General features: G+C 42.4%; 1 protein-coding gene across 1 annotated transcript in view; it reads right to left on the bottom strand.

The window, feature by feature from the left end:
- The window catches only part of ADAMTS2 (ADAM metallopeptidase with thrombospondin type 1 motif 2), a 173291-nt gene extending 150171 nt beyond the window's left edge, over nt 1-23120 (bottom strand). Inside the window, exons 1-2 of the mRNA XM_064672116.1 lie at nt 22868-23120; nt 21577-21938 (exon numbers count right to left, since the gene is read on the bottom strand). Coding sequence (XP_064528186.1) covers nt 21577-21938; nt 22868-22955 — 450 coding nt within the window. The 5' untranslated portion in view covers nt 22956-23120. The remainder of the gene's footprint in view (nt 1-21576; nt 21939-22867) is intronic.
- Between the last annotated feature and the right edge of the window lie 4324 nt (nt 23121-27444).

The following is a 27444-nucleotide window of genomic DNA, read 5'->3' as shown; positions in this document are numbered from 1 at the left end:
AGGGGTTAGAACCCAACTCAGAAGAGGACAGTGAAGTCCAGCACAACTTCACTTCCTCAGGAGTCTATGAAGTAGGCCCAGCAAAAGCCAACAGCTCACGATTCAGAAACTCAGCTGTGTGGGGTTACATATCCAAAGGTATTTGTTTACCTACTAAAGAGGCGGGTAGGTATGTAAAGCCCCCAGCCCCAGTGAGTTAGGTAGTTAAACTCATTGAGGTCAAACAAATTAAGACCAGAGCTCAGGTGAATGTGGAAGCTTCATTAGGTGCCACACATCTTTTTTAGTTCCCTACACAACTCTACTAAAATTCAGAAAATGCACTGTAACCTTTGGTATCAGCGGAAGTTCCAAAATCTTATTTTTCCGAGAGGGTTGATCTGGGTCTCAGCCACTTTATTTAGCTGGCTACAGAAACAGCTTCAGGAGATTTTGCGGTTTGTGTCGTACAAGAGATCAATCAGCAGCATCATAAACTTTCTTGGTGATATTAAAAATAAAAGGCAAAGGACCATGGCAATATTTTGTGAACATGTGCAAAAACACTGGAGAAGAATCCAATGCTCCCCAGGCCCCTCACAGCTGTCGTGGTGAAGTGGCAGAAGCCCTGACGAGAGGGAGAATTCAAAATATGATTGAACTGGTTTTGTTGAAAGTTACCACACAGAGAAGAATTTACCTTTGGCCTAAGACCAGGAATGAAAAACTTTCAGTCCAAAAAGAATGCTTTGGCCAAGGCTGCAAACAGCTTGAAAAGGGGGCTTCTCGTGAGAGCTGGAGTACTGTGGTTACTCTGGCATCTGCTATCACATGTTTTGCATTTCATTTCTTAATGACATTATGCTCCCTGTAAGTACTGAAAGTAACAAAGATTTACTTATTTTACCCGTTTATCCCATATGTTCTAGAGGTGCACTAGCATAATTTGCCAATTTATTCCATTTTATAAGTATTTTATGGATTTTGAACGTACAATAATTTAATCATTTCATCAGTATTTTATGTAGAGTTGCTGTGAGTTGCACAAAAATTGTCACTTGTCTTTTGCAAAAGGTGGTACTTAGACCAATATACAATATAATGTAACAAGTACAGTGAAATATAATGATACACACAGACTACTCCAAGAAACATCTCTATTCTGGTATTTTCCATAAATCTTAACCCAGAAAGTAAAAAGACGACTTCTTTTCCAAAGAAAAGAGCAATATGCAGTTGGTAAGGTCTATGCAGAGGATTAAAATAAAAGACACATGTAAAAAAACCCATGACCCTGACACCTGATAAAAAGAGAATTATTGTTACATTCACTTTCATCTGTTGGCTTTTAATTGTATTGGCCCAAATAATTGAATAATTCTCAATTTTAGAATTGATGTAATCACTACTTTATATAAATAAAGTAATACTACAGTCACTTATTGCTTGACTCAGCCAAGATAAGCTTTTTTTTATTTTCTACAATGGGATGCTTTACTACCTCTTCCTCACACAGCTCATGTCTACAGTCTGGGAAACTTAAAAGAGGGAGATAAAACACTGTCACTGAAGGAGGAGGCTGTATATGCCACATTTAGTCTGTTTTCCTTTTATGACCCAAAAATTCTGTCTCCCACACCCCCAACTTTACCTTCTCCTTAGATGAGGAGGATGAACCAGCACCTTGCAAGGAGCTGCCACCCAGGGCTGCCAGTAGGGAAGAAAGAACCCAGGGAAGAATCAGCAGCTCATCAGCAGCTCATCAGCAGCTCAGAAATACGGAAATGAATCAAGGAAGGGACAAACACTCGGTAATTCCCTCAAGAGCAACAGACAGAATTTTCCAAGTCTTCCAAAGAGGACTTGAAAATGGTATTTATTGGACTACATTTCAGTGAGCAAAAGATGCAGAAAACTAACAGAAGAGAGCAATAAGTGTATTTACACACCTAGAATTTCAAGAGAACCAGTTGTATTTTGAAAGGAGGGAAAGGCCACTTTCTTCTCTGAAAGCAAATGTAAGGAACACAGAAAACACCAAGCTTTATCTTACTTGTATTAAAGTTTTGGTTGGTTCAGAAGCAAAATAGAAATTCTTTATCTGAACATTAATGTTTGCAAATTCACCAGGAGGCTTTTTTTTTCCAAAAAAAAGAGACATTTTGTATGAATTATCTCATTTCCTGATTAGTGAACTAGAAGTATGAAATTGTTTTCCCCCTGGCTATATCCCAGCTGGATCAAAGCACTGGCCCAAGAACATACTGTACTAGATTAGCTATTAAGAAAGTCCATGAGTAACTCAAGCATCTACTTCTCATCTCTCCTGATAAAGTTATCACCCCGGAATGTAAACACGGGCTCTTTATGCACCATACAGCCAGATGCTTGCCCAGATACTTTTACACCTGTTTTTTGTTGCACTGTTACTCCTTCTACACAAAGAGGGTCTGCTCTGCTTTTGGAGCAGAGTCCATGTCCAGTTCTAGATGACAAATCACCAAAGTTCATTCCACCATCGTTTCTCTTTCCAGGTCTCACAGGGAAAGGTTAATTCCATCCCTGGAAAAAGCATCACCTCCAATGAGTCCCAGAGGGCTACAGCTCACACAGGAGTTGTGTGTGGGCCAGTGAATGGCACAGGGACACCCTGTAAGGAGCAGTGCATGGTGGGGAGGCTTGAGCCTATTGCCAATATTTGAATATCACTGTGATATCTATTTTCAGTAAATAAAAGGAAAGAATCTACACCCACTTCTTCTGAATGCACAGGATCATCAATAAAAGGAGTCTCCTGCTCCAAGCCATGAAGTCATAAATCAAGACAAAACAAGCTGTTGACCTGGTTTTATTCTGATGTGGAGATCACCACTGCAGCAAGGGTTTAAGGCCACGACTGCCGTGTAAATCAGCTCTCTCCTACATAATCATGTGACAGATAGACCCAAATACACACTGGCAGCCAAAACAGGAGAGAGATACTCTGGTGGGGTGATGCTGGCTGGATGCCAGATGCCCACCAAAGCCAGCCCATCACTCCCCTCCTCAGATGGACAGGGGAGACAAAATGCAATGAAAGGCTCTGGGTCAAGATAAGGGCAGGGAGCAATCACTCAGCAATTACTGTCACAGGCAAAATTTGACTTGGAGAAAATTAATTTAATTTATTACCAATCAAGTCAGACCAAATATTAAAAACACCTTCCCCCCACCCCTCTGTTTTTTCCGAGCTAAATTTCACCCCTGAATTCTCTACCTCCTTCCCCACAGTGGCACAGGGGGAGAGGGAATTTGGGCTGCAGTCAGTTCATCACACATTGTCTCTATTGTTTCTTCCTCCTCAGGAGGAGGATTCCTCAGACTCTTCCCCTGCTCCAGTGTGGGGTTCTCCATGGGCTGCAGGTGGGTCTCTGCTCCTTGCCTCACAAACCTGATGCCAGTTTTCCTCTCCATTTGGAAAAGCAGAGCTATTCTTTAGGGAGGTGTCTGTATAAAAACTACAGGGAGTGAGAACTGATTACTATCTTCCAGAGAGCAATGTTAATATAGGCTTTAAAAAGAGATCAATAGGCATTTTTCTATTAGTCACATTTTTGGCAGCTTGTCCATATCTTGAAATATATATTTTATAAGCTCGAATCAGCAGCCAACCCAAGCAACAGACAGAAAAAGGAAGACAGTAAAAGCACAAATCATGGAATTATATTAGTGCTCCCTCCCAGAGAATGTTTTACAATTATGTCTGGCCAGTCAAACTAATTCCTCTTTACTGCTCACTGGAACACCATCCTTTCCTACCGTATTCTCCAATCTGACTAGGTCTTTTTTGTTTCCCTTCTTCACTTCTTTTATTCTATAAGTGTTTTGCTAATACACTGTCAGTTGGATTAGACTGCACTTAACCTGAAAAGGGTTCACCATTCACTGGGTTTAAAATAAGAAGGATCACAGCAGCAGAGAGAGATCTGGTGTACATCACTGTCCAAAGCCTGTGTGTGTCCAGGGTCAAGAACAACTCCGCTGAACACAGTCCAGCTTCAGAAGCAGGTGCACCTGAGAAAAGTCAGAGAGACAGCCCAAAACCACACAGTGCAGAAAATCAGACACAGAACCCACAAACAGTCCTAGGAAAAAGCCTAGACTTTGAGTTAGTTGTTGAACTTGGAGCTGGGAGCAGGAATCTGTGTCCTGTTTTTTGATTTGAGCTCAGTGAGAACTCAAAGAACTTCCTTATTCTTTGCAAACAAGCAGGAGGTACGAAGAATATCTGACTCCGTCACCTTTCCCTAACTCCAACTATCTGCAAGAATCCAGCTTTTGGTAAATCTAACTCATGTCCAAAGGTAGCAGAACATGCAAATGCTATATAGTTTAAAATGTCATATGTTGATGCCGTCAAGTTCAAGACATAAGAAGAGGTTGCTATGGAAACACACATATTGCCTGGAACATAAGGCAACATTTTACATTAAAAATGATTAAAAAAAACCCAAACCTTGGACCAACAAAGTAGTTGGTTGCCAAATTAGGTTTTTGGAGGGGAAAAATTAGTTTGTCATTTGTTCTCAGACAGAAATATTTTCATTAAGAAACAATGAAGCTAAATGTGATGAAAGCGTTTACATTGTATTTTGGATTGTTTCCCTTGCCTCAGAACAAAAAGTAATTTGATATTGAAAGACTTTCCTCTGTGGTTCATATACAGCAAATCCATCTCTCTATTCCCGTGTGGTGGAGTCCCCGTGTAATTTTGTTTTTATGATTAATGAAACCACTTTAATGAGTGTTCATTTTCTTTGAAGGGTTAATCCTTTAACTCTTCCTTAACTTTACTTATCTGTGTACCCACATGGGCCAATGGAAGTATTATAGGAACAGAACTGATCACAGGTGAGCAGAATTGCACCCTTGGACAGTCAGGCATCTCTCAGTTGCTTCATTAACCCTGTTTTATAACCTGTCACTGTTGCAAGGTAACTCCTGCCCTTCTGGGGTATCACAGTGCAGTGGCATCCTTCAATGCCAATCTCTTCTGCTTCATTCCACTGCCCTCCCAAAAAGCACAAGAACAATTCTGAATTCCCCAAACAACAGTTTTACTCCACAGGCTTCATCAAAAGCCTGATTCTAAAACACAATTCCTACACACCCATCTCCTCAAAAGAAAAGAAAAATTCTACTTAATCTTTTTTACATAAAACATAAAACCAGGGTTTTTTTTCTGGAAACCTTCTACTAAGTACCCCCTGGATTTGAAAGAGAAGATATGTAAAAAGGGGAGATGAGGTTCTAGTTCAGACACTTTATTTTTGGAAGCACAGACAAACATTTAAGCCACTGGGCCTGAGACTGATTCTTTCATCCTTTGTTGTTTTGAGTGTTCTAGGAAATTCTGGTTTTACTAGAGCATTTATTTGTTTGGGATTTCTGACTATCACAAAAGTGACAAATCTACAAATCAACTTAAGTTACTCTCCAGTCTGCAGCTGCAGCCAACAAGACCTTCTTGATTTTTGCAAGTAGAAAGTCAAGATATGCTTATAAACACAGAAGATGGTGTCACGGTATCACCATGGCACAAGCAACATTTTTTCTTGATAACTTTAATAAAAATCCAAACCAAATTGCAGGCATTATTTATTCATAAATACCTGAGCAGTGAAGATGGAAAAACCTCTTTTTTGCTAAGTTAAAGAGAGAGGATGTTCAGTAGGTACTAGTAAACCTGAACACAAACATCTGAAATGGAAATAACCTTGTGAACTGGCTTAAGAGCACCAACCTTCAGTAAATGCATCAGCAGGCAAACAACGCCACAAGTTGTTTTTAGAAAACGTCTCAGTTAGGGTTGTATTGTCAAAGAAGCCTAAGGAGAACTGACATCCAAATACAAACAGGCACCTCATGTCCCCAAAACCTCAGCTTACATGGTTACAGTTAAATCCCAACACATCCAACTTGTTTAAAAGGCAGGGGGTTCTCCAACCATCACCCTGTCATAAGGAAACTCCTGTGAATGCTGTTTGTGAGTGCTGCCCTCGCTGTCTCAACCGTGCTGTAGGCTACTGGATTCAAGGGCCACTGCTGCCGCCCAGGCAAAATGGGTCACAGCAAAGGGAACAAGGAACAGCATTTCAGGGTTTTAAATGCCAGATCCTTTTAACATCCATCCAGCAGCACATAGAAATTCATTTATTACTGTATTTTTAAGCTGTCTGTATGTGATTGATTCTGTGGCTAGTTCCAGAACAGCCTTCTTTAATTTTATTTTCTTTTTTAACGCAACCTACTTTTTATGCAGATCTTCCAGATACAGGGCATATTAGCTTTCCCCTTACCTTCTACTTATATCAGTAGCTGAAAGCTGCTTCTCTTTTCTTTGGAACCTAGAAACTCTGTATTCCTTAAGAATCTTACAAGAATAGTCAAGCAAAGTAAGTGTAAATTATTACTACCCAGTTTCAATATTGTTCAAAGCATCTCTTTCTTCTATCACACCTCTCTTCCCATTTTTTTTCTTATTATTACCTTCATTGAATAAATGTGTCTATGAAAACCTCTAAACAGGCAGTAAAAATGTAAGGCTCTTTTACATTCAGTTCTCTTAAAAATCCACGGTGCATCTGTGTCAGAAGGATTGAGGCAGAGAAATATGGAAAAGCTCATCTGTAAAGATATTGAGACTTTGGCTGCAGTTCACTCAACTTCACAGGGTTCATCACAACAGTATTTGGCTCTCCTCTCTTCTGTTTTCTTCACTACTAATGGATACTTTACTATTTAATTAGTGCAGCATGATCCAAATCCCATCAAAGTCAATAAAACTCTTTTCATTTATGTTAACGGGCTTTGGATCAACTCCTGATTTAATACCAGAATCAAATAAAACACCCTTAGGAAAAGAACAGATACACCACGCTTACACTTTAAAGTACAATCTTAAAACCTTCCTAGAGGTTTTTACTCGCTTTAAAGCAAGTCTCATTATTGAACATCTTACAAAAACAGCTGGACAGCCCTTTTTTTGCCAGTCTGATTAAAGTGTCAGAAGGAATCTAAACGTATGCCCTGCTTTGCTGTGAAAAACCTTCCCACGATTAGAACAGCAGAAGGTCACACCTTCCTGAAAACTATTCCTGGGGCTCCTGTGGTCCTCCCCATGAAGGTTCCACTGTGGGAGGACAGACTTGGCAATACAACTGTATTTAAAAGGTCCTGTCCCCGAACACTTGTTCTTTCTCTTGCACCACCATAGTTGTGCCAACAAAGGGTCTCTTGGGCTGCTCTACAGAAAACTTCACCAAATCGATTCACCCATCAAAGCTTTTGGCCAGACAACATCCACACCTGACCAGGTGGCATCAGGACAGTCCATGCCCAGCTCAGAAAAGCTCTGTTCAGTGGAGCAGTCAGTATTATGTGTATCACAGATGAACCTCCATAACCACTTTAATCAAATCAGAAGGAGAGAGCAAATGCTATTTTTGTTGTACAGAGTAGAGAAGAGGCTTTTTGCTCTTAGACTATACCCTACTCACTGCAAAAATTAATGAACCACAAAGCAAGCAAAATGACACTATGTAAACAGGGAAATTAAACTTTCTCCTGATACTTTTGACCCATTTTGGCAATATCAAGCAAGCCACATAAAGCCACCACATCATTTCTTGCATAGCAGCTTGCTTTAATTGACTGACACATTAAACATCAAAGCTTTGTGTAAAATTTGACCACATTCAGAAATCACATCCCACCAGTGCTGACTCAGCAACAGAGCCACAGAATATTTTCTTAAATTCCCAAAAGCCCAAACAAATGAACCAAACCTGTGCTGTTGCTTTCAATGTGGTTTTTTTATTTCACGCTGGTCCAGACTGGCAGCGCAACAGGATGAGAGAAAACTTTCCTAGAAAACAACTTTGGCAGAACAATAAGAGAGAAGGAAGAAAACTCAAGGTGAGGACGAGAGGTGCTTCAATCCCTTCTGGGCTGGAGCCATGACCCTTCCCATGAAATCAATCACTGCAGCTCTGGAGGGGACTGTCCTGCAGCACACAGGACGCGTTGGTGGCGCGTGAACGTGTCTCCAGCTCTCTGCTCCCATCTGCCCAGTGCCCCTGGGCAGCCCTGACTCACCTTGGAGTGCCACATGGACTGGTTTGGGAGATGCAAGAATTTTCATATGCTCTCAAATCGAGTCAGTATTCCAGCCCTGCCCTGCAGACTAGCAATGAGGATAAATAGGGAGATCACTTTTTGCTTCATTCTCCCTTCTGGAGGTTCTCATTAAAGGAGAATATTCACTGAACAAGGATTCTGTTATGAATTGCCAGGAAATACAGTGTTTTCTGCTCATTCCTGCTGCATGGGCTACTCACAAGCTATTCTTATCACCTCAGCACTGTAGTGGCAGGGCTCAGCATCTTGCCCTGCTGATGCTGATCAGAAGGCTCTAACTACTCTTTCCTTTTGGTCTTTTTTCTCACCCATTCCATTGTCTCCCCCAAATCCCACACAGAGACAGTCATCTCACTGCTCTGAACACTACACTTCTTCACAGGAACCACGGTACATTTTTTCCCCAGTGAAGGAAATCTTTCCAGCTCATGAAAGGGAGAGTAGAAGTGCCCACCAGCCCAGCAGCAGCATGTGGGGAGGGAGGTAGTCTTTCAAAAATATCTGCCACCTTGGAATTCAAACTTTTAAATTCAAAAATTTAACTGTGGTGGAACAAACCCACGACCTCTGGGCAGCAGTTTCAAAGATGGGTATTTGCTCCACATTTCTTGGCAAAGGAGGGATGCTGACAAGGTCCCTGGCTCTGTGAAGGTGAGGAGTGAGAACCTACAGGCTCAGCCATCACCTAGAACCAGCTTCAGGAAGGACATGATCACAAGGTGAAAGCTGCCTCCAACATAGACTAGAAAACACAAGTATTAGGGCTAATCTAGCCAGTGCACCGTGAGATATAGAGGATTAGATTTGACCTGATAGGTCTCTGACGTCAGTGAAAAGTGGTCTTAATATAAACAAACATAAAATGAAAAGAGAAAAAACCCAACTGTTTCCCACAGTGGGATAGCTAGAATCTGTCGTAGAACTCGCAAGCAGTGATTCAATATTCCAAAATTATATCCTTGGGTTAAAGACTGCATGGAGTTCATTCTGGAAGTGCACTACAAAAGCATCACCTAGGCACAAATATTTCTGAAACTCACAAGTCAAAGTAAACACCTCTTTGAATCACCCCAAAGAAACACAAAATTGCCAGAGGAAGCTAAACCCTTCAAACACCTAAGTATATCCATCACAGATGAATTTCACATTACTAACACAGTATTTATTCAACAGTTTTGCTAGTCTTGTCATTATTTCTACAGGCTTGCATAATAACATGGAAATGTCACAAAAATTACGTCAGAATGACAATTCAGAGACAGGGAGCCATGAGGCCTCAGTGAGCCCACATTTTGTGTGAAAACAAGCAGTGCCCACAGCTGTGTCTTTAACCCATCTGCCCATTCGAGACTAAGGACCCAGATAACCTTCAAAGATCCTCCTCTTCCAATGCATTTTGCCATTTCCAAGTATGTTAACAAATCCTAAATGCATTACTTAAAGAAATCTCATGTTCATAGCACATACACATTCACAGATCCTTTGTGTCCTGCTGCCTCCCAAAAACGAGCGTATCTCTTCTCAGACCATGGAAGCCTGAAATCCAGACAGTCAGAGGAGGGCATATCACCAGGAGAGTGTGAAAACATCTAATTACATAAGGCCAGGTCCTCAGCTAATGCAAAGTGACAGAGCTCCCAGAAATCCGTGGAGACACGGTGATGCAGATTAACAGAGGTTTGGCTCATTATAATTGAATGGACCCAACTTCTAACTTTCCCATCTAGTGACAGATTGTTGGAATCCTGACCAGCAGAATCCCAGAGCGCAGTGGGGAGTTGAAAGGAGGTTGCATCAGGGAAAGTAAACTCCAGTTTGGCTGAAAACATATTTATGATCCAGGAGTTGCAATTAGCTGTTGCTGAGTTATCACAAAAGTCTGTTGAACAGATGTGCACTTAGGGTTTTGCTCATGTTATTCTCTCTCCTGATTTGTTGTTTGTTTTGGTTTTTTTTTTTGTTGGGGGGGGGTTGGTTGGTGTTTTTTTTGCAAGTAATGCTAGTTTTGTTGAGGTCAGAACTAACATCTTAGGCAGAGAAAGCTCTTCCCACCACCACATCTCTAGCAGTTCAGAATCAAAGAGGGGCAGCCTCAGAAAGCAGGAAAATCTTTCTCTTTCTGGCCCAAACTTCATAGGGAGAAGGACACAGAAGAGCTGTCAGAATGAGCCTGCAAATTCAAGGCAGCTGGAATTGCCTCATCTTCCTGGCATGGACTGAGGGAAGGGTTTCTCCTGATCCCTCCCCCTTGCTTAATGCATCACCTCTTCTGTGGTGGGGATGTGGTGTGAGGCAGAAGGGGAAGAAGGTTTAGCAGAGCTATTTCAGGTTTAGAAGCACAGTTCTGTCCTGTTCCATCCAGCACACGGGATATAAACAGCCATGGGAAAAGCCGCCCTTGAGCCTCTCGTGCTCACCTCCCTCACCACCACCACTGCACCAGGGGACAGAGAACAAGGTGAAAGACAAGGTTATGATGTGGAATACTTCATGGCCTGCTTTTTGTCCCAAATTCTTTGCTAATCGACCTGCCCAAACAAAGCCAAATGGAGCCAGTGAAACTAAACACATTCACTTCAGCGGATTTGGAACAAGTCCAAAGATCAGCTACTTGCCATGGGACCTCCCTGGCCTTTATGCAAAATGATGCTGGATCATGACACAAACACTGACAGAGATCTATTTTTTTTTCTGTGTGATTTTCTGTTTAGATAAATACAAAATTATACTACATTTTCATAGGTTCAGCGTTTTTATTCTATTTTATAAGATGTGTTTGATTATTGTTGGCCTTAATTTGACTGCAGTGAAGTAAGCACTTTATTTTCATAGCAAATTCATTACCCTTTCCTACTGAGGAGTTTAAATTAATTCAAGACATCTTGTAAATTGTCTTGTCTTTCTTTGCTTGTCTATTATTTATCCAGACTGAGTTTCATATTCTTCTTTCAGAGTAGTAAATCATCCTGTGATTAATCCCATTTTTACACTTGCTGCTTATGTCAGCCTTAATGTGTTGTAACTTTGCAAACAAATTTAATTTTGACAGACACCTCTTAGCACTTATTTGGGAATTAAATGTTTTGGTTTACTGATGAATAGTGGATTTGCCATCTTTACAATGAAACCTAAATCTATTAGGAAATTCTGATTTCAAGCTTGGTTATAAACCTGAAACCAATCCACATTCATCCCTAGAACTTCTTCATCCCTGAGCTCCTTAGTGGTATTGAACTGAAGCAGTGTAAAATTTCTGCTTCTGGGATTTGGGGTGGGTTTTTTGTTCCCAATAGGTAAAAGATTGTGACTTTAGGTAGGTTAACACTGCTCTACAGAGAGGTGTTTTGAAAAGTTTGAAAGAAATAATTTTATTTAGATACTATTTTAGGTATACAAAAAAATTTTTAGACATTTTCAGCTTTGCAAGTTTCAGAGCCTGTCAGCCTCCAATATAGCTCCTGTCACGTGAGAGAGGGTTGGCACGTGAAAGACTCTTGGCCCAGCTCAGCTGTCTTCATCATTGGGTAGTGATTTATTTCTCAAAGACTGTTTCTTAAATACATTCTGGTTTGCAGAATGCTTTCCAAACAACATCTCTCACATTCCTTCCACAGCTCCTCTGCTTGGAGAAAGAAGAAAGCCTAGCAATTCTAACACTCTGAAAAATGAAGGGGTATATTCCTCTGCATATGAGTTGCATGAACACGATTTACCCAAAAGCCATGACTTAAAACAAATAAAACCACTATCAAAAGAGTAACCACAGCCTGTGCTGCCACCTATCCTTGGTTATCTCTGTGTTTTCTGCAGATTCTTTTTCCAAACTACAGGCTCTGTCCTGTTTGCCCTTCAAGTGATGTAATGGCCATGGACACTGGCCCTTGTACCAGACTCAGGAGTCACACACTTCACCAGGACAGAACATGTAAGGTGCATCTGCTTAGGGTAGGTATGGGATGTTAGTTCTGTCTTTTGCATATGGGGCAAATATCAGACAAATTAGAATCACAGAATCACAGAATTGTTTAGGTTGGAAAAGACCTGGAGGATCCTTAAAATTTAGGACCCTAAAAATTTAGCAAGTCTTCAGAGTAAAATCCATGCTTTCCCCTGTTCCCTTCTAAATTCTATCATTTTACTGTATTCATAAGAAAATGTAAATGGTTTATTACTATTCTTAGCTCTTGAAATAGTCTTACTCCCAAGAAAATAAGCCTTTCTTTCCTGTTGGACTCCACGTATTATTTTTACTTTCTCCGTCCTATACTGTACAATACTCATTATATCACGCCAAAAAAAGCACATGCTAGAAACACAACTTGAAAAAGAAATCCCTCCTACAAATTCTGCAAGAGTAGCCCTGACTCTGCAGTCCCCATCCTGGGTGTGCAGAGTGAAGGTGCCTCTGGATGGGTTTGCCTAAGGGGGCTGATACAAGCCCAGAGCTCCACTGGACGTGCTGGAAGATGCTCCTGCAGCCCAGCAGCCCACAGGGCACAGAAGGAGGAGGCAGGTATGGAAAAAGGACTACCCAGAAGAGAGGGATGCAAGTACAACATGAGGCTGAGATATCTGCACTCAGGGCTCCCCTAAAATGTGCAGTATCATTCACAAAATCCAATCCCTCCTGCCATTTCATGGACTGCTCCTTGTCAGTGCTGTAAGTGATGGGGTAAAAGAAAAGAGGTCAGGAAGAGCTGCTGGCCAGCCTGTTCATTAGCCAGCCTGCTCATTAGCCAGCCTGCTCATTAGCCACGCAGGTTCTTCTCCCCACATGTCCACTTCATTATTCTTACAGTGGTAGTAAATCAGAAAACACATTAATAAAGGCTTAAAGACTCAGAGTTGATATCAAGATGTGGCTCTGTGTTATCCTAAAACCTTAGGAAGATATTTTGATTTTATGTTTTCCAAAAAAAACATAAAATTGAAAGTTGAAATATTGGCCATATGCCAGGTGTTTCCTTCCAGTTTTCTTGCTTCAGAAAACTGTAGAAATCATTCACCTTCTTTAAAGGGCAATAACAGCAGCTACCTATAGTCAACACACCTAGTGAAGAGAAATTACTTAAATGCATAAATTAGTTTTATCTAGTTACAGGTAAAAGGAGATGTTCTTATCCACAAAGTTACCAGTGATGTCCACTGACTCTCTCATTACAGGATTAGTAGACTTCACTCTTAATTTCAGCAGAAAATAGATTGAATTTGTCCCCTGAGATCCACTGGGCTAGAGGTTAAATGCTGAGAAAAATTGGTCTGACCATATAATGAAATTCAAACACGGAGCTGGCAACTACAGGAAAAGTTAAAGGGAATGACAGTAGGAAAGAAGTTAAAGTAACTTTATTTATAGCTCACCACATCAGAAGAAAAGTGAAAACATTGTACTTTGCAGGTGGAAGAGTCAGAAAGTATCAGCGACACTGGGCAATTTCAGCCTCTGAATTCTCCACAGAGAGCTGCACAACCAAAGAATTAATTGTATGCATTTATTTTGAAGATAAAGGTCACAAGTGAAGCAATAGAGAGGAAAAATATTAAATTTGACATAAACCAATACAAAGGGAATAAGAAAGAATATGAACTTTAAGGGAACACTGAAAAATTTAAACCCACAGGATACCAAGACCAAAAAGTAACAGCAAGTTGTACAAATGTTGTTCAATTTTAGCAAGGCACAGTTTTGGGAAACAGATCAGTAGATGCACTCCTACAAGGGGCATGAAAAAAAAAGTACATAAATGAGTGGTCAGGGCAGGTCATTTCTGTGGGATCAGAGAGGATGAAACAATGCTGAGGTTACCGCGTCCAGCAATTGAACTTCCCCCACTTGAGGGGCAGCCAGCCCACGTAACCCACACCAGTGGACAAACTCTCTCAGAAGTGCACACAAGACACACACACGAGGTGGTAAGAGAAACTCATCTGTACTGTAAAATGACACCTTCAAAACAACATACTTGGGATGATTTTCACTGGCCTGGTGATTTTTGAGACTTCAAGAAAGAGAACTGGCATCTCTGCCTTTTCCTTGAGGGAAACTCTGACTTTAAAACACCTACTTTAAACAGCAAACAGTTACCTAGAAGAAAAAGCAAAAACATTAGTGCTGAGATTCACACTTATGACTCTGAGAACTCCAGATCTGAAGAAAGTACCAGACGTTTTGAGACCTGGGAATAACTCGGATCTATGACAGAAACTGTGATTTAGATATGAGGAAGCAAAATGCTCTTCTGCACTTGAAGAGGACACTCTTCTTTTCAATGTTACAGTTTAATGGAACGGCGCTGAAAATAGCGTGTGAAATGTGGGCCTTTCATTTGCAGACTATTAAAACTGGGAACCCGCTGTGTCAGGACTCTGCAAACAAAGATGAATTTAAAACACACACAGATAAAGGGGCTAAAGAAACCAGATGTGATGCGTTAAAGAACTTACTGAAACTTCGGAAGAAAGAAAGCAATAAAGGGAGAGGGTGATCCAAAAAGGAGGGTGTGCACATCAGAGCTGTTCACAGGAAGCAAATGTAGGTTGTGCAACCCCTACAGGAGGCTGAAGACCTGCTCCCTGGTTCTGTTTTAATCAGACCCAGTATGAGAAATGTCCTAGTGTGCAATTAAGTAATGGCATGACCTGCTTACAAAGCCACAGTCTCCATTAATAAAAAGTGCTCAGAAGTAGGTCGAATAAAATACTACTGTGATCTGTGGAGAAAAGGTCCTGCTCCATGCAACTGCTGGAATCCCGGTTGATCCAAAAAAGTATTTTTCAACCTTCTGCAGCAGACAGTAAACAGGTAACTAACTCAAAATGTGGGAATGCCTTGCCGTTTGCAAGAGTCTTAAGTTCTCAGAGAACACTGGAACACCTCACCACACAACAAGAGAGCTGGTACCTAAGTAAGCCAATAGCATGTTTCAAAGGACACACCTTTGGAAGCTGAGGAGGGACAGACTTCTCAAAATAGATGTTCTGCTTACCCCAGAAATTAATTATGACCTTAACAAAATTAGTTCCTATATTTGGATCTTTCAAGATGGAAAGCAGAAGAAGCCATTAGGAACATTTTCTTGGACGTACATAGTTTAATATTCTGGTTGGAAAATGACAGAATAGATACTACTACAATGAGGACAATGCAACAGAAGGTCAAATAGGACATAAGGAAATACCTATATTTTATCCAAAGGCCTACAACATACCACAAAGATACCAGTTTTGATTGCCTGAGGAGACTCTGACCAGATGGTGTCCACCTGTATGATGTAGAAAATTACTTACTCTGCTCTCAGATAAAATGTGAGATGATCCATGCACAGAAGATGCAAAGGAAAAAAAATACTTACTGATGATAGAATCTCTTTTAAGGACAGCAGAGGATAATTTACTCCAGTCAGAGGCTGAATCATAGTGTTTACACTCCCTGTGTTTCAGACTGTAACTTTTAAAAGGGAAAGTCTTTGCAATTTACATAACAGAAGGGGCTGTCCAACTAGGCTGTCCAAGGAAATGCACAGCAGAAACCCAGATAATGGGTTACAAAGCAAAGTCTGTCCTGTGAAAACCTGTGGACATGCTTGAGTGTTAGGCATCAAAACAGCTCCATTGCTTTCTGTCAGGCAACACAAGTCTTTAAAATTATGTGTGTAGCTGGGATGTGCAGTCAGACTCTGTGCTAGAATTTACATACATACTTGGCTTAGACACGTAGAAACCCCAGCAGAATTCAAAAGACCTTTCAAGAAGGGTTAATGGTGATCCCACTCTGATGATCTGCAGAGGAAAGGATGCTGTTTTCTTAAAAAGAATGACTTTTACATTTTGTTCCACACTGTGCCACAGGAAATATTTGCATTTCTCCTGCCACTGTATTACAGTCCTACTCATCCAAAAGACCAAAAAAAAAAAAAATAAAAAAACCACCAAAAAAACAGATGGCAACTTTTGTTTGATTTTGGTTTAATTTACAAAGAAAATGCTCCCAAATTAAAAGATTATATACGCCAAATTTTAATATACTAAAAATACATGCAACATGATCACAATGTAAATGCTAAGAACTTAGCATACAAAAAATGGATTACTGGAATTATTTGTAGCAGACATCTGTTTTAACTGTCAGGCACTCAACCTGACCAGACTTTGAAGATAATATTGTGCTACCTGAAGCTCTGCTTCTTTGCTACATCACAAACCAGCATAATCCAAAAACCAGATAATAAAGAAACAAAACTAAATTGTAAATCCATATGAAAGCAGGAGATGGATGTCTAAAAGGAAAAATAACAGTTATATAAGCATGTTTGCCTTCTCCTGGTGTATTCGCTGTGAGCAGCTCCTTCCCCCTCTTACCCAGGTAAATTACATGTTCCACCTAAGGAGAGTTATATTCAACTTTAACTTTGTGGCCTGTTCCAAGAAAGCAACTCTGTCAGGAAGGTATATAAAAATATAACCTTAAAAGTCAGTGACTTCTAAGAGCTCAAGCTCATTCTAAAAGTGAAGGACTACTACTAAATAAGTATAGACTTCATGATGTTTTTAAATATCTTCAGGAATGCAGGGAAGGTTGCAGGAGGGAGGGGGGAAATATTCCCCTAGGAAGGAGAAAGGTGGGTATTTGACATGGGTAGTTGGAACTGCTCTTAGTAAGCACCATCGACTGACCCTGAACCTGAGCTTTTACATTTACAATTTACAAATTAGATTATATGAATATATCCCTGTAAAATAAAAACTGAAAAAAAAATCTGTTCTCTGATTTAAAATAGGCAACGCTATTAATACAAATAATATATAACAAATTCTTGGGGCAACTGACAGACATGCACTTACATTGACAGCAGTCAAAGCACCAACCAGTTCCTGAAGATCCATGACTGGTTAGTAAAGCAAGTGGATCAGCCCAAACCCACCCAGGTCAGCCCAGGGCTGCAGATATTGTTAGCATTGGGCATGAGTTGAAAAAGCACTGCTGGTGTCCCAAGCATTTCTAGAAGAAACAGCATCTGGGCAAGCAGCCAGCCATCAGGCTTCTCTCAAACAGTTTGGGAGGGTTATAACAGCACACAGTGAAGACTGAAATGCTGTAGAGCAAACCATGCCTAGTTCACCAAATAAGAAGAAACAAGTCCACTCTAGTCATAAGGTGACTATGGCTTGGCACCTCCAGACATGTAATGCTGACAGCTTATTAAGAAAACACACAACCACTGACGTCTTGAAAAGCTCAGTTTCTATATAACTACTTCTAACAACTAAACATTTTAATGATAATATAGTGAAATTTTTGGGCAGCTGATCTTTTAATTTTTAAAAAAGAAAGAGGATTATACTAATGAAGTAGAACTAGGACATCATGTTTTGTTACTGAAACTGATGTTCCTTCATTTGCTTCCATGGGTGGTAGATCATACTGGCTGTTCATCCTGAAGTTGTGATCCTCAGTCTTCTAGGATCCTGTCAGTGAGTCTGACTCTGCACTGCAGACCAATTTAATCACATGTTCCTTATCCATTTCAGACCTGGTGTTAATATTGTGTTTCTCCTATACCTGCTTGTGTCTAAGCTCACACATTCTAGCTCACAAACTGCAAATGTTCTGAGGAGACTGGGAGAAACATCATGTCTCTGAATTTCCACAACCAAATACTGCCATCCTGTCAACCTGAAGAAGATATTTTTGGCACATCTGCCTCAAGCACTGCAGAAATATTTATCAAAAATCGGAAATCCACATGTATAAAGAGTTTGTCTACAATAGCAGGTTCATCTGCTGAGATGAAGAAAGGGAGTTCCCATAGTTCAGGCAATAATCTGAAAGGATTAATATAATTCTAAATATTTTTTATGGCACTTTTCAGAGCCTCCAACCACTTCTCCTTCACAACCCTTGGAGAGGACAGCCAGCTCCCTTATGCTCCAACTGCATCCACAAGTAAGAATCTGGCCAAGGACCAAGAACATACTCAAAGTGCAATACCTTCCACAATAGCCTGCAGGCCACAAACAGCTGACCGTGATTGTTCTGCCCACTCAGTGGAGAACTAGTTTGAAGGCTGTCAGGCTGACCAAGATGATAACAAGGTGTCCAGAACATTTTTATCTGAAGTAGGAAAGCTTTCACAAAACTTTTTTTTAATATGGTAAAAGTCACATTCATAATTCAGAGAGCTGTTAAAAAAGTTATTGATTAGCTTCAACTTTCCAATGATTTGTAAAGATCCATTTCAGCTCTGAAAACACATCTAGATTGCACACTTCAGTTGTTCTCTTCATCTGTCTCAGATTTGATTTTTAGGTCAATAAAACTAATTTTGTCATGGACTTCTGATAGAGAAAACCATGAGTACCCAAACTAACTGTGTATCTCCTCAATCAGGGCAACAAACCTTCATAATTTATAGTGCAGTTCAAAAATCCCTTCACAGAATTTACATTTTCATGTAAATGCCTTCCAACAACTTCTCATTTGGCAATACCAATTCCACTGGCCAGACTTTTCACTGACAAAGACTGGAAAATAAGGCACAGTTGGTTGTGAAGTGCAAACCAAAGGGGATGTTCAGAGGAAATAACATCAGTTGGCAAGGTAGCAGATGCATTCACTGACTTAAACCAGATTCAATCAACAAAAGTTTGCAATGTAAAGATCAAAGAAGGAAACTTCAGTTCCAGTATGATTTCATCCCTGATGTCTGATGCAAAAGCTGGAAGACCACCAGAAGCATAGACAGATGTCAAACCACCTTCAAAAGCAAACACTTCAAGAAAATACTAGGAATTAAAAGAAACAAGTTTATAACAAATAACTCTAAGACTTCTCAGTTGACAACTCAGTTATCAGACAGTTCCACCATCCCTGTCTCCAGAGTAACCTGGAAAAAGAGGTGGAAATACTTGAGGTATGGCACACTGGCCATGGTGTGTATATTGTCAGGCAACTGAAAAAAAAAAAAAATCCATAATACTGCAGAATTCCTCCACAGAAGTAAACTATGTGTGAGGCAAAAACTTGATGTAGAAAACCAGTTAAGAATAACCTTGTCCATGTCTTAATTCACATCCAAAATGCCAATAAACCTGAGAAAAGCATAGAGCCCAGTGGTCTCTAAGAATGTCTTGCTGGTGATACATTGCTCCAAAGATTCTTCAATATTCCTTTCAAACACAAAAAATAAAAAAGTAAATGGAGAGACAGTTAAGTGCAGTATTAACTTCAGTGGGTTACTTGCTCATTATTGCTGGCCATGGAGCAGTGGTTTTTGGAGAACCACTGGTATAATTTCTTGAAGTTTGTGTAATTCTATAGACAATCTGTTTTATATTCTTGCCCCACAAGAAAGAAAGAAACTGAGATGGAGGGAATGGGCAGAGACAGAACATAGTACCCAAGGGACTGGAGTTCAATTTGTTGTTCTACAACAGATTTACTGCACAATCTCGGGGAAATCATTACTGCCAGATGCTTAAAGGTATTGAGGTAATGCTTCCTGCAGGAAGGCTTCAGTGACCTGGGCAAAGGTACATGTCTCTGCCCTGCAGCATTTACCTTGTAGATATACATGGAGGAAGCAGCAATCCTTTGCCAAAGGTATTAGCAGAACCACAGAAGTTGTAGTGCCATGAAAGAATCAGCCTGACATCCATATTGGAATGTGGCAGCTCCCAGACCAACTCTCCTGCTTCCTCTAATGAAACAAGAGTGCTGGGAAAAGGCAGACACACGGGCTGTGCACACAGGTTGAAAACTACAATTCTTTTGGTATCTTTCTGAATTCCAGCCAATTGTGAGTGCCATTGAATTGAGACCTGGCTTCATCTGTTTGTGTTTGAGAAATTACTTAAAAATTCAAACAGAGCAGCATTTCATAAACCCTTTGTCATTTTCACATGCAGCATGAGGTCTTGGACCTTTAGAGTCTTACCCATACTTTGGCTTTAACCCCTGTTCTATTTTATCATAACTCTCTTTTCTAAATATAAGGAGTTCATACTCAGGTGAACACGAGAAGGAAGAAGGAACAAGCTCCCCCACTGCCCTTACAGTCAACACCTGTGTTGATGAAGAGAGCACAAGGCAAGCAGCAGCCATCAACAGGATCTTCCTCCACCTTTCAGCACAGATGAACAAGGAAGAAGAGTTTTGGCTCCTCCTCAGTTCTAAAAGTAAAGAGCAATTAAATTTTGAGCAAGTAAATTTTGTCTTTTACACAAAACGATCTGTGCCAAGTATGGGGAGAGCACAGAACTTCTGCCTGCCCCCCTGAGGCAGGACTGCAGGCTCACACTCTGCTTTCTGAGTGGCTCTTCTTGCTCAGTCCTGGTGCTCCTCTTGCCCTCAGCCAGCTGTCCACATCAAACAACTGCAACATTAAAACCTGCTTCTCATAACAGGAATGCACATGGCTGAGAGAAACCGCAGGGAAGGAAAGACTAAGGGGAAAAGCATTTGATTCCCTTCCATTCTCAGGCAGCCAACATACTATCTCCATACATGTCATCTTCTTGGCACAGCAAACTAACAACTTCCTATGACTAAATAAATAGAAATACAACTGACTCCTACTGGCCCTTTATGCAGAGGCAGAACGCATTACAATTAAGCAATCTCAAAATTATGAACTCTAAAGGCTATAGCAACGAAATATTGGCTGGATAAGCTGTTCATTATAAAAAAATATAGCTCTTTTCTCACTAAACAAATTACTGTGCAGTAATTACTGCTCAAATGACAGTATGACAGTTTAAGATGTCAGGGACAAACAGTGATAATCTGACTGCTGAACATGCACTCCAGAACAGGAAGCTGCAGCAAGTTTTAAAACACACAGCCTTGCAAAATATATCCCAGGGAGCTGTTTTGCATATAAAACTCAAACTCTTCTGCAACTTTCCATCAATCACTTGATTAGGCAATGAAACTCTCTGAGTGAAAGATCCATGAAAACAGACTCGGAATAAATTAAAATTTTCCAAGGCAAAACCATATTTTACCTATGAAACTTGTTTCCAGGGCTGTCCAGTCCATTATTTGGGATTAACTCTTCCTAACATTTCCCATTGCAGGCTGGAAGTGCGAAGTGGATGAGGATGCCGAGAACTTGCCATTTCATCCTCTGTTTCAGAGCATCAGACACCTCAAGCAACTTTACCACAAATCAACATAAATCCTGGTTTCAGCTGCTCTGTTCCAGAGTAGCTACCTCAGAGCATGTGCTCAAACTTCTAGTGCCACTGTCTGTAAAGCAGCGCCTGGTGCAGCGCAGCTATTCCCACACAAGAGAACATTAGTTAATTTGCATTCACAGTTACCATATGAGGTGTGAGTTTCTGACAGTCCACACATTTTATATTTAAAGGCTGTAGGAAATTAATATAATTATCTTTGATAGAATAACAAAAGTAACTTACCAGCCCATCACAATTGCTGATAGCCACTGAAGCATTTGGCAAGTCAGTGATATCCCCAACATAGAGGCAATTCCCATAGAGAGGTTCAATGTGAGTCTCCTCAGAGTCCTCCTGCCACTCAACTGTTGCTCCAGGGGCCACGAGCCTCGAGTTTGGCCGCAACCTGAAGTGAAACTCTCTTCCAAAAACGGTGACATTGTAAAATATTTGCTCATTTGCTACTTCACGTTGCAAGTCCTCCACTGCTCTCCTGAAACGTCCTTTTGGCGGTCCAGACACCAGGTGGGATAGGAACCTGCCCTCTGAATCGGTGCTGGTGGGGATGACAAGGCTGTACTCCTCTATATTCCTCAGAATCGAATCTTTACAGGGAGAAAGCAAGAGAGGACAGAGATACTAGAACTAAACACATCCTGATGCCGCGGGATTTTTATTCCATTATTCATTAGCACAGCAGACACTTACATAAGGCAGATGGACACCGCACTCTGTGCAGGCACTTCGTTCACCCGCATGAAGTGTGCAGAGTTCATTCAAACTTGCCTTTTGCTCCCCAAAACACCAGACGGCAGCGTGAGCCTCCCCACCCCGCCGGGACCCCGCACTCCTACCCTTGCAGCGAGGTCCCGCTACCCTTTGCCACCCACCCGGGACCCCGCACCCCAGCCCACCCCGTCCGGGACCGAGTCGCCTCGGGGACTTCGGGGCTACCCGGGCGGCCAGAGTTGAAGACGAGGGCGCTGGTCCGCCTCGGGACTGCTCATAGGGACAGGGGTAGGGACCGGGTTTGCAGGTGGCAAGTCTGCAAAGGAAAAGGCACGTCCCTCAAACTACCCCCGGTGCGGCGGGGATGGGTCGAGCGGTGATGGGAACGCCACGGGCAGCGAGCGGGAGCGGTCTCTGCGGGAACCCCGGGAGTTTTGGACGGAGGCGATGGCCGGGGCAGGAGGAGGAGGCAGACCAGCTGCCATGTGTCTCATCCCGCACGGGGAACTCCAGGCACCGCGCCCTGCCCTCCGGGGCTCGCCCGCTCCGCGGGGCAGGCAGCGGGCGGTGCGGGGCTGCGAGCGCAGCGCTGTCACCGCCGGGCGCTGCCTCGTCCCTTCTCCCGCTCCCCGTCCCCGCCTGCCCCTTGCAGGAAACAGCTGGAAACCCGGCAAAAAGTAGCCGCAGAAGAAGTTCAAGGGGAGCGGAAAGCCGCGGGGCGACGAGCCGCGACTTGGGACGGGCGGGCTGGCGGGCACCGGGGCAAAGGCGAGCAGCCCCGAGGGGCGTCCCGGCGGAGACCTACCTCTGTCCCCGGGGCGCCGCAGGGCTCCGGCGGGCAGGGCGAGCGCGCAGCAGAGCAGGACGCAGGCGATGCCCGCGGGAGGGTCCATCGCGGCGGCCCCGGCCCGAGGCGGGGGCCGGCGCCCGGGCTGCCCGCAGCCGGGGCGGGCCAGGCGGCAGCCCCGCTCCGCGCCGCTCAGCGCTGCCCCGCGCCCCGCCGCCCGCGCATTCGCCCAGCCGCAGCCGCAGCGGCAGTGGCGGCCGCGCTCCCGGCTCGCAGCGAAGCAGAGACACCAGGAGGCGGCGGGGGTATAGTACTGGAAGCACAGGGCGTGCGGAGTGAAGTCAGGCTGATTGACAGAGGCGCTGCCACACGGCGCAGCCGGGGCCGCGGGGAGCGGGGACGGGCCGCGGGGAGCGGGGCCGGGACCGCCCGCCCCGCCGGGGCAGCCCCCGCGCCGCCCCCGCCGGGCTTCCCCGGCCGGCACCGCCCGCCGCTCCCCCGCTCCGGGACGGGGCCCGCCGGCGGGGACGGGACTTGACAGAAGGCGGTTTTTGAGGCAAGAAAGAAACGCCCCCGCGCCGAGCTCGGGACCCCCGGGCGTTGGGGCAGCGTCTCGCTGCCGAGCCCCGAGGGCTGCTCCGTCCCGGCTCCCGGCTGTGCATCCACTGGTGCTCAAGGAACACCAGAGACAGATTAGGGAAACTTAAAGCACCTCGGCGCGAGTTTTGTTGGAGTCTTGGTTTCCAGTTGACAGCAAAGACCCAAATGGAAAAAGTGCCATCAGCAGAGGCAAGCGACAATCAGAGATCATTATCTGATCAGATAAATTAACTATAAGCAGCCATTTCACACGAAAAATTGTTTGGACTATTAGCTAATAAGACTGAAATTACTTGCTGCAAAGCCATCTCATATTAAATATCTGCAATTAGAGAGATAGACCCTGAAAGTGTTTAGGAATACTATAAATAAGATATAAGAGAACATTTTTTAAAATGATATAGAAGAAGATTTTTTTAAATTATTAAAGAATCAAGAGTGGCCTTTATGGAAAAAAACAAGTTATATTTGTTTCCATATGGCCAGGATAAATGCCATATCGCTTATTCCCTTCAGATAATGTATGTATTTACTCAGCTGTTTCATTACTTGGATCATCTGCTGCTTTCACCACTTTACTCTTCAACCTTGCAGAATCCTATCAGCCCTTCTCGTGCTCCCGCTGTCCCTGCCAGCCCATGGCCTTACCTGCCACGGGCTGATTCACACCGTACCTGCATGTGTATACCCCTCTGGGAATCCGCATGCAATGGCTTCCTGAGGGAAGCTGGTCCTCTGCCAAGGAATTTTCCTGAGTATCCTTGACTGTTCTTGCTCCTTTTTGACTAAAGGTCCAGTTATTACCTTCCATCCCTACATTATGGACACAGGTGAAGGGTACAGAAATAAAATAACAGCGAGCCAGTCTGCTCACTGCTCATGATGAGGTTTTATGGACCCCAGCTCTGGTCAATTATGGCAGCACCTGATTTCTGCTTGCTTGGTTTGATGTTCTGGTTTGGTTTTCCAACTTTTTAGGTTAAGAATAAAATGGGAAAGATTATTCTGAATAATGGAGAAGATAAATTTGTACATTGCATTCAAACATCCCTTTACTTATCATTTCAAATGACCTCTGTTTGGGATTGCTATCTGCACCAGGCTTCTCCCGGTTCTTCCTTCTGGTTTGGTTTTCTGTTGGCTCATTTTTTTGTTTTCTTTTGGGTTTGAGTCCATATTGAGCAGCTTCTCTTACTTAAAATCTCATATACTTCCATCAGTACACAGCTGGTAAAGTTCCAACTTCATTTTTATTGGACTTGTATTTTAAGCTGATGATGTGGCTTTTTTATGTTCCATCCATCCCATCCTGCTCAAATTGAAATAACTTCTGCATATAAACTTGAAAGGGAGAGGGGATGGTCCTCTATATCTGAAATCAAAGTTCTTGTTTGTACATCATGTATCCAGAAAAAAACAAGGACACAGAGTAGGTTATAGAAATACAAAACAATCCAGCCAATACTTCTGCTAATTAAGATGGATTTTTACTCTTGAAAATACCGGAGGTTAGAAAACATGCTTTAATATGGATAACAGCTGTACTGCAGAGTAATGGTATAAACAAAAAGAAGCAGTAACTGCCTTCATGTAGTTTATTTCTATACAGAAACCAAGTCCTATGTGCACATTTGTTACCTTATCATACATGGACAAAACTCTGTGGGCTCCAGGGCTTGGGGGGACTGTTTTACAACCTTCTTTAAAACATTAAACAAAACTAAACTGAGAACAAGTGTCAAACAATGGAGCCAAATATGCCGTTGTTAAAATCTGTGCTTCCACTGAAGTCGCTGGAATAAATCCTGATCCCCCACTGAAGTTAGTGAGAGTTTTGCCATTGACTTGAGCAGAGCCAAGATTTTCTGCAATAGATTCCCAGTGCTAATTTTTAGACCAACTGAGAATGTGCCACATGGCACAGCAATGGGTCCATTATCCTTCAAGAGGAAAAATGGATCCATGTTTGACCCTGAGAAGGTGGTCCAGAGCATGCCAACCACCACAGAGCCTAGAGGAGTGAAATTCAAAGAGTTCTTACATCCCTACTCTTACACCATTATAGCAGAGAAATTCAGGGAAATATCCTCATCAAAACTAGTTCTTCCCCATTTCCTGGACTAGAACTCTTGACACAGGCAGTCGAGGTTGTGGCCTGGGTTTCCTTGGTAGGACCTTGCCATGGCTGGCTCCAGCAAGATGTTTCAATTCCTTTTAGAACTAATTAGAAAAAGTCAATGTGAAATGTAAGGACTGCTGCATTACTTATAGTCCATGAACCTCTAAATTAATTGATGTGAATGAAGTAAGGTCATATTTATTTATTGGAATGAAGGGAGGAGGACTAGATAGTGCAACTGTGCACTATCTGAGTTTGATCTGAGGGCACAGCTGGGCTGCTGCCAGCCACGGCTACAATCACACAGATGTTTGCCTTCACTGGATACAGGTATATAGAAAGGAGGAAACGGTCCTCTGTGTGTCCTGAATGAGTACCCAGGCTGAAGGAAAAGTGTTCTAGCAGCTTATGTTGAAATACCCAAAGCAGCTTTAAACAACCTGAGGTACAAACAGCCCTGTAATTGAACCGATGTGAAGTTCAGCACAGATCGACAGAGCATTTACTTGGATTTACAGATCTTCTAGTCCTCACCAAGTTTGTGCTGTCTGTTCCTGTTCCAGCTAGGGTACGTCTGCAAAAACTGCAGCCAGACCTTCCCTTGGAGATGTTCTCACAACATTTAATTTTGCTTAGGAAAATGAAAAGATCCTAAGCTTAAATCTTCAACCACTGCTGTGAAGGTGTTCAAAATACCACACTTATAACTGCAGTGAGAAACCTTCCATTTGAAATTTCTAAGACCTCGCTGTTTTCAAGGGAAAATCACTCTTTTCCTTACATTAGGGGGGCTGTGAGGGGAGATGCTGGGCTGCAGCACTGTGCCTTCTGCTGAGGGCACATCATCACCTGAGCAGGTGACTTAGAGGCTGCTTACAGCCCTCATGACACAAAGTAGTCCAAGTTCTCAGGCTAGAGGTTCCCAAAAGGGGAATTCTCAATCCTGACCTCCTGATGGAGAATGTGGTACCTGTCTGCACAAGGACTGTGTGTTACCTGCACTATGTTTCTCATGCAGATGATTGTCTTTGTACTCACCCTTAACTGCTTTGCATACTTTGTGGCTATGCAACATTATAAAGCTTAATAAAAAAGAATTAAAATTAAAATAGGGTGCCAGTTCATTTCCTTCGCACTTGGCAATTCCAGGCTTCATATTGTTTGAACCCTTTTGCCATTACGTGGCACTATGATATACTACCTAGAAAAAAAAAGCATGTATTTAATGCTGATTTTGAAGCAGTGCATGCTAAAGAGCAGTAATTAAAACTGGAGAAGTCCTGCCTTTCCTCCCCTTTACTTTAGCGCAGTAATGAAACAATCCATCACACAAAAAATAGACCAATGTAACAATTAATAAATTACCAAATTATCAAGCTCCTGTTATTAATTTCACTTCCACTCCCTTTTTTAAAAGGTGCCAAAGAAATATTCTAAGGTAAGTAAAGTGACAATAAACTAAATTAAAGCAGTAGTACCCAGGTTAGTCACTTTGATTCCTGAAGTAAGAAATTAGGTAATAATACAAAACATTAAAATCTATAATTGGTAACTAATAAAATCCTGCCTTCAACAGTAAACTATTGATTGAACGTATAAAAGAGGGGCATGCCCTCTGCCTGCCCATCCTGAGATTTATGAAGACCAGCTCCTCAGCCCTTCCTAGGCATGCTCAAAGTGCCCAGACTCCTTAGGAGACTTGGATGACTCTGCCAAGCCAGGGGCAGCACGGGACATGCTACGGAACTTCAGGGCTTTAAGGAACTTGACAAAAAAACTTCAAGAGTTACATGTTCTGAGGTCTGTCCCTGTTGGACTACGAGACTTCACTCTCTCTTTACCTGTCTAAGATGCAGATGTGCAGAATTCCAAGGCA

Source organism: Pseudopipra pipra, chromosome 15 (genome assembly GCF_036250125.1).
Source record: "Pseudopipra pipra isolate bDixPip1 chromosome 15, bDixPip1.hap1, whole genome shotgun sequence".
Taxonomy (NCBI): domain Eukaryota; kingdom Metazoa; phylum Chordata; class Aves; order Passeriformes; family Pipridae; genus Pseudopipra; species Pseudopipra pipra.
This window is presented reverse-complemented; position numbering and strand designations above follow the sequence as displayed.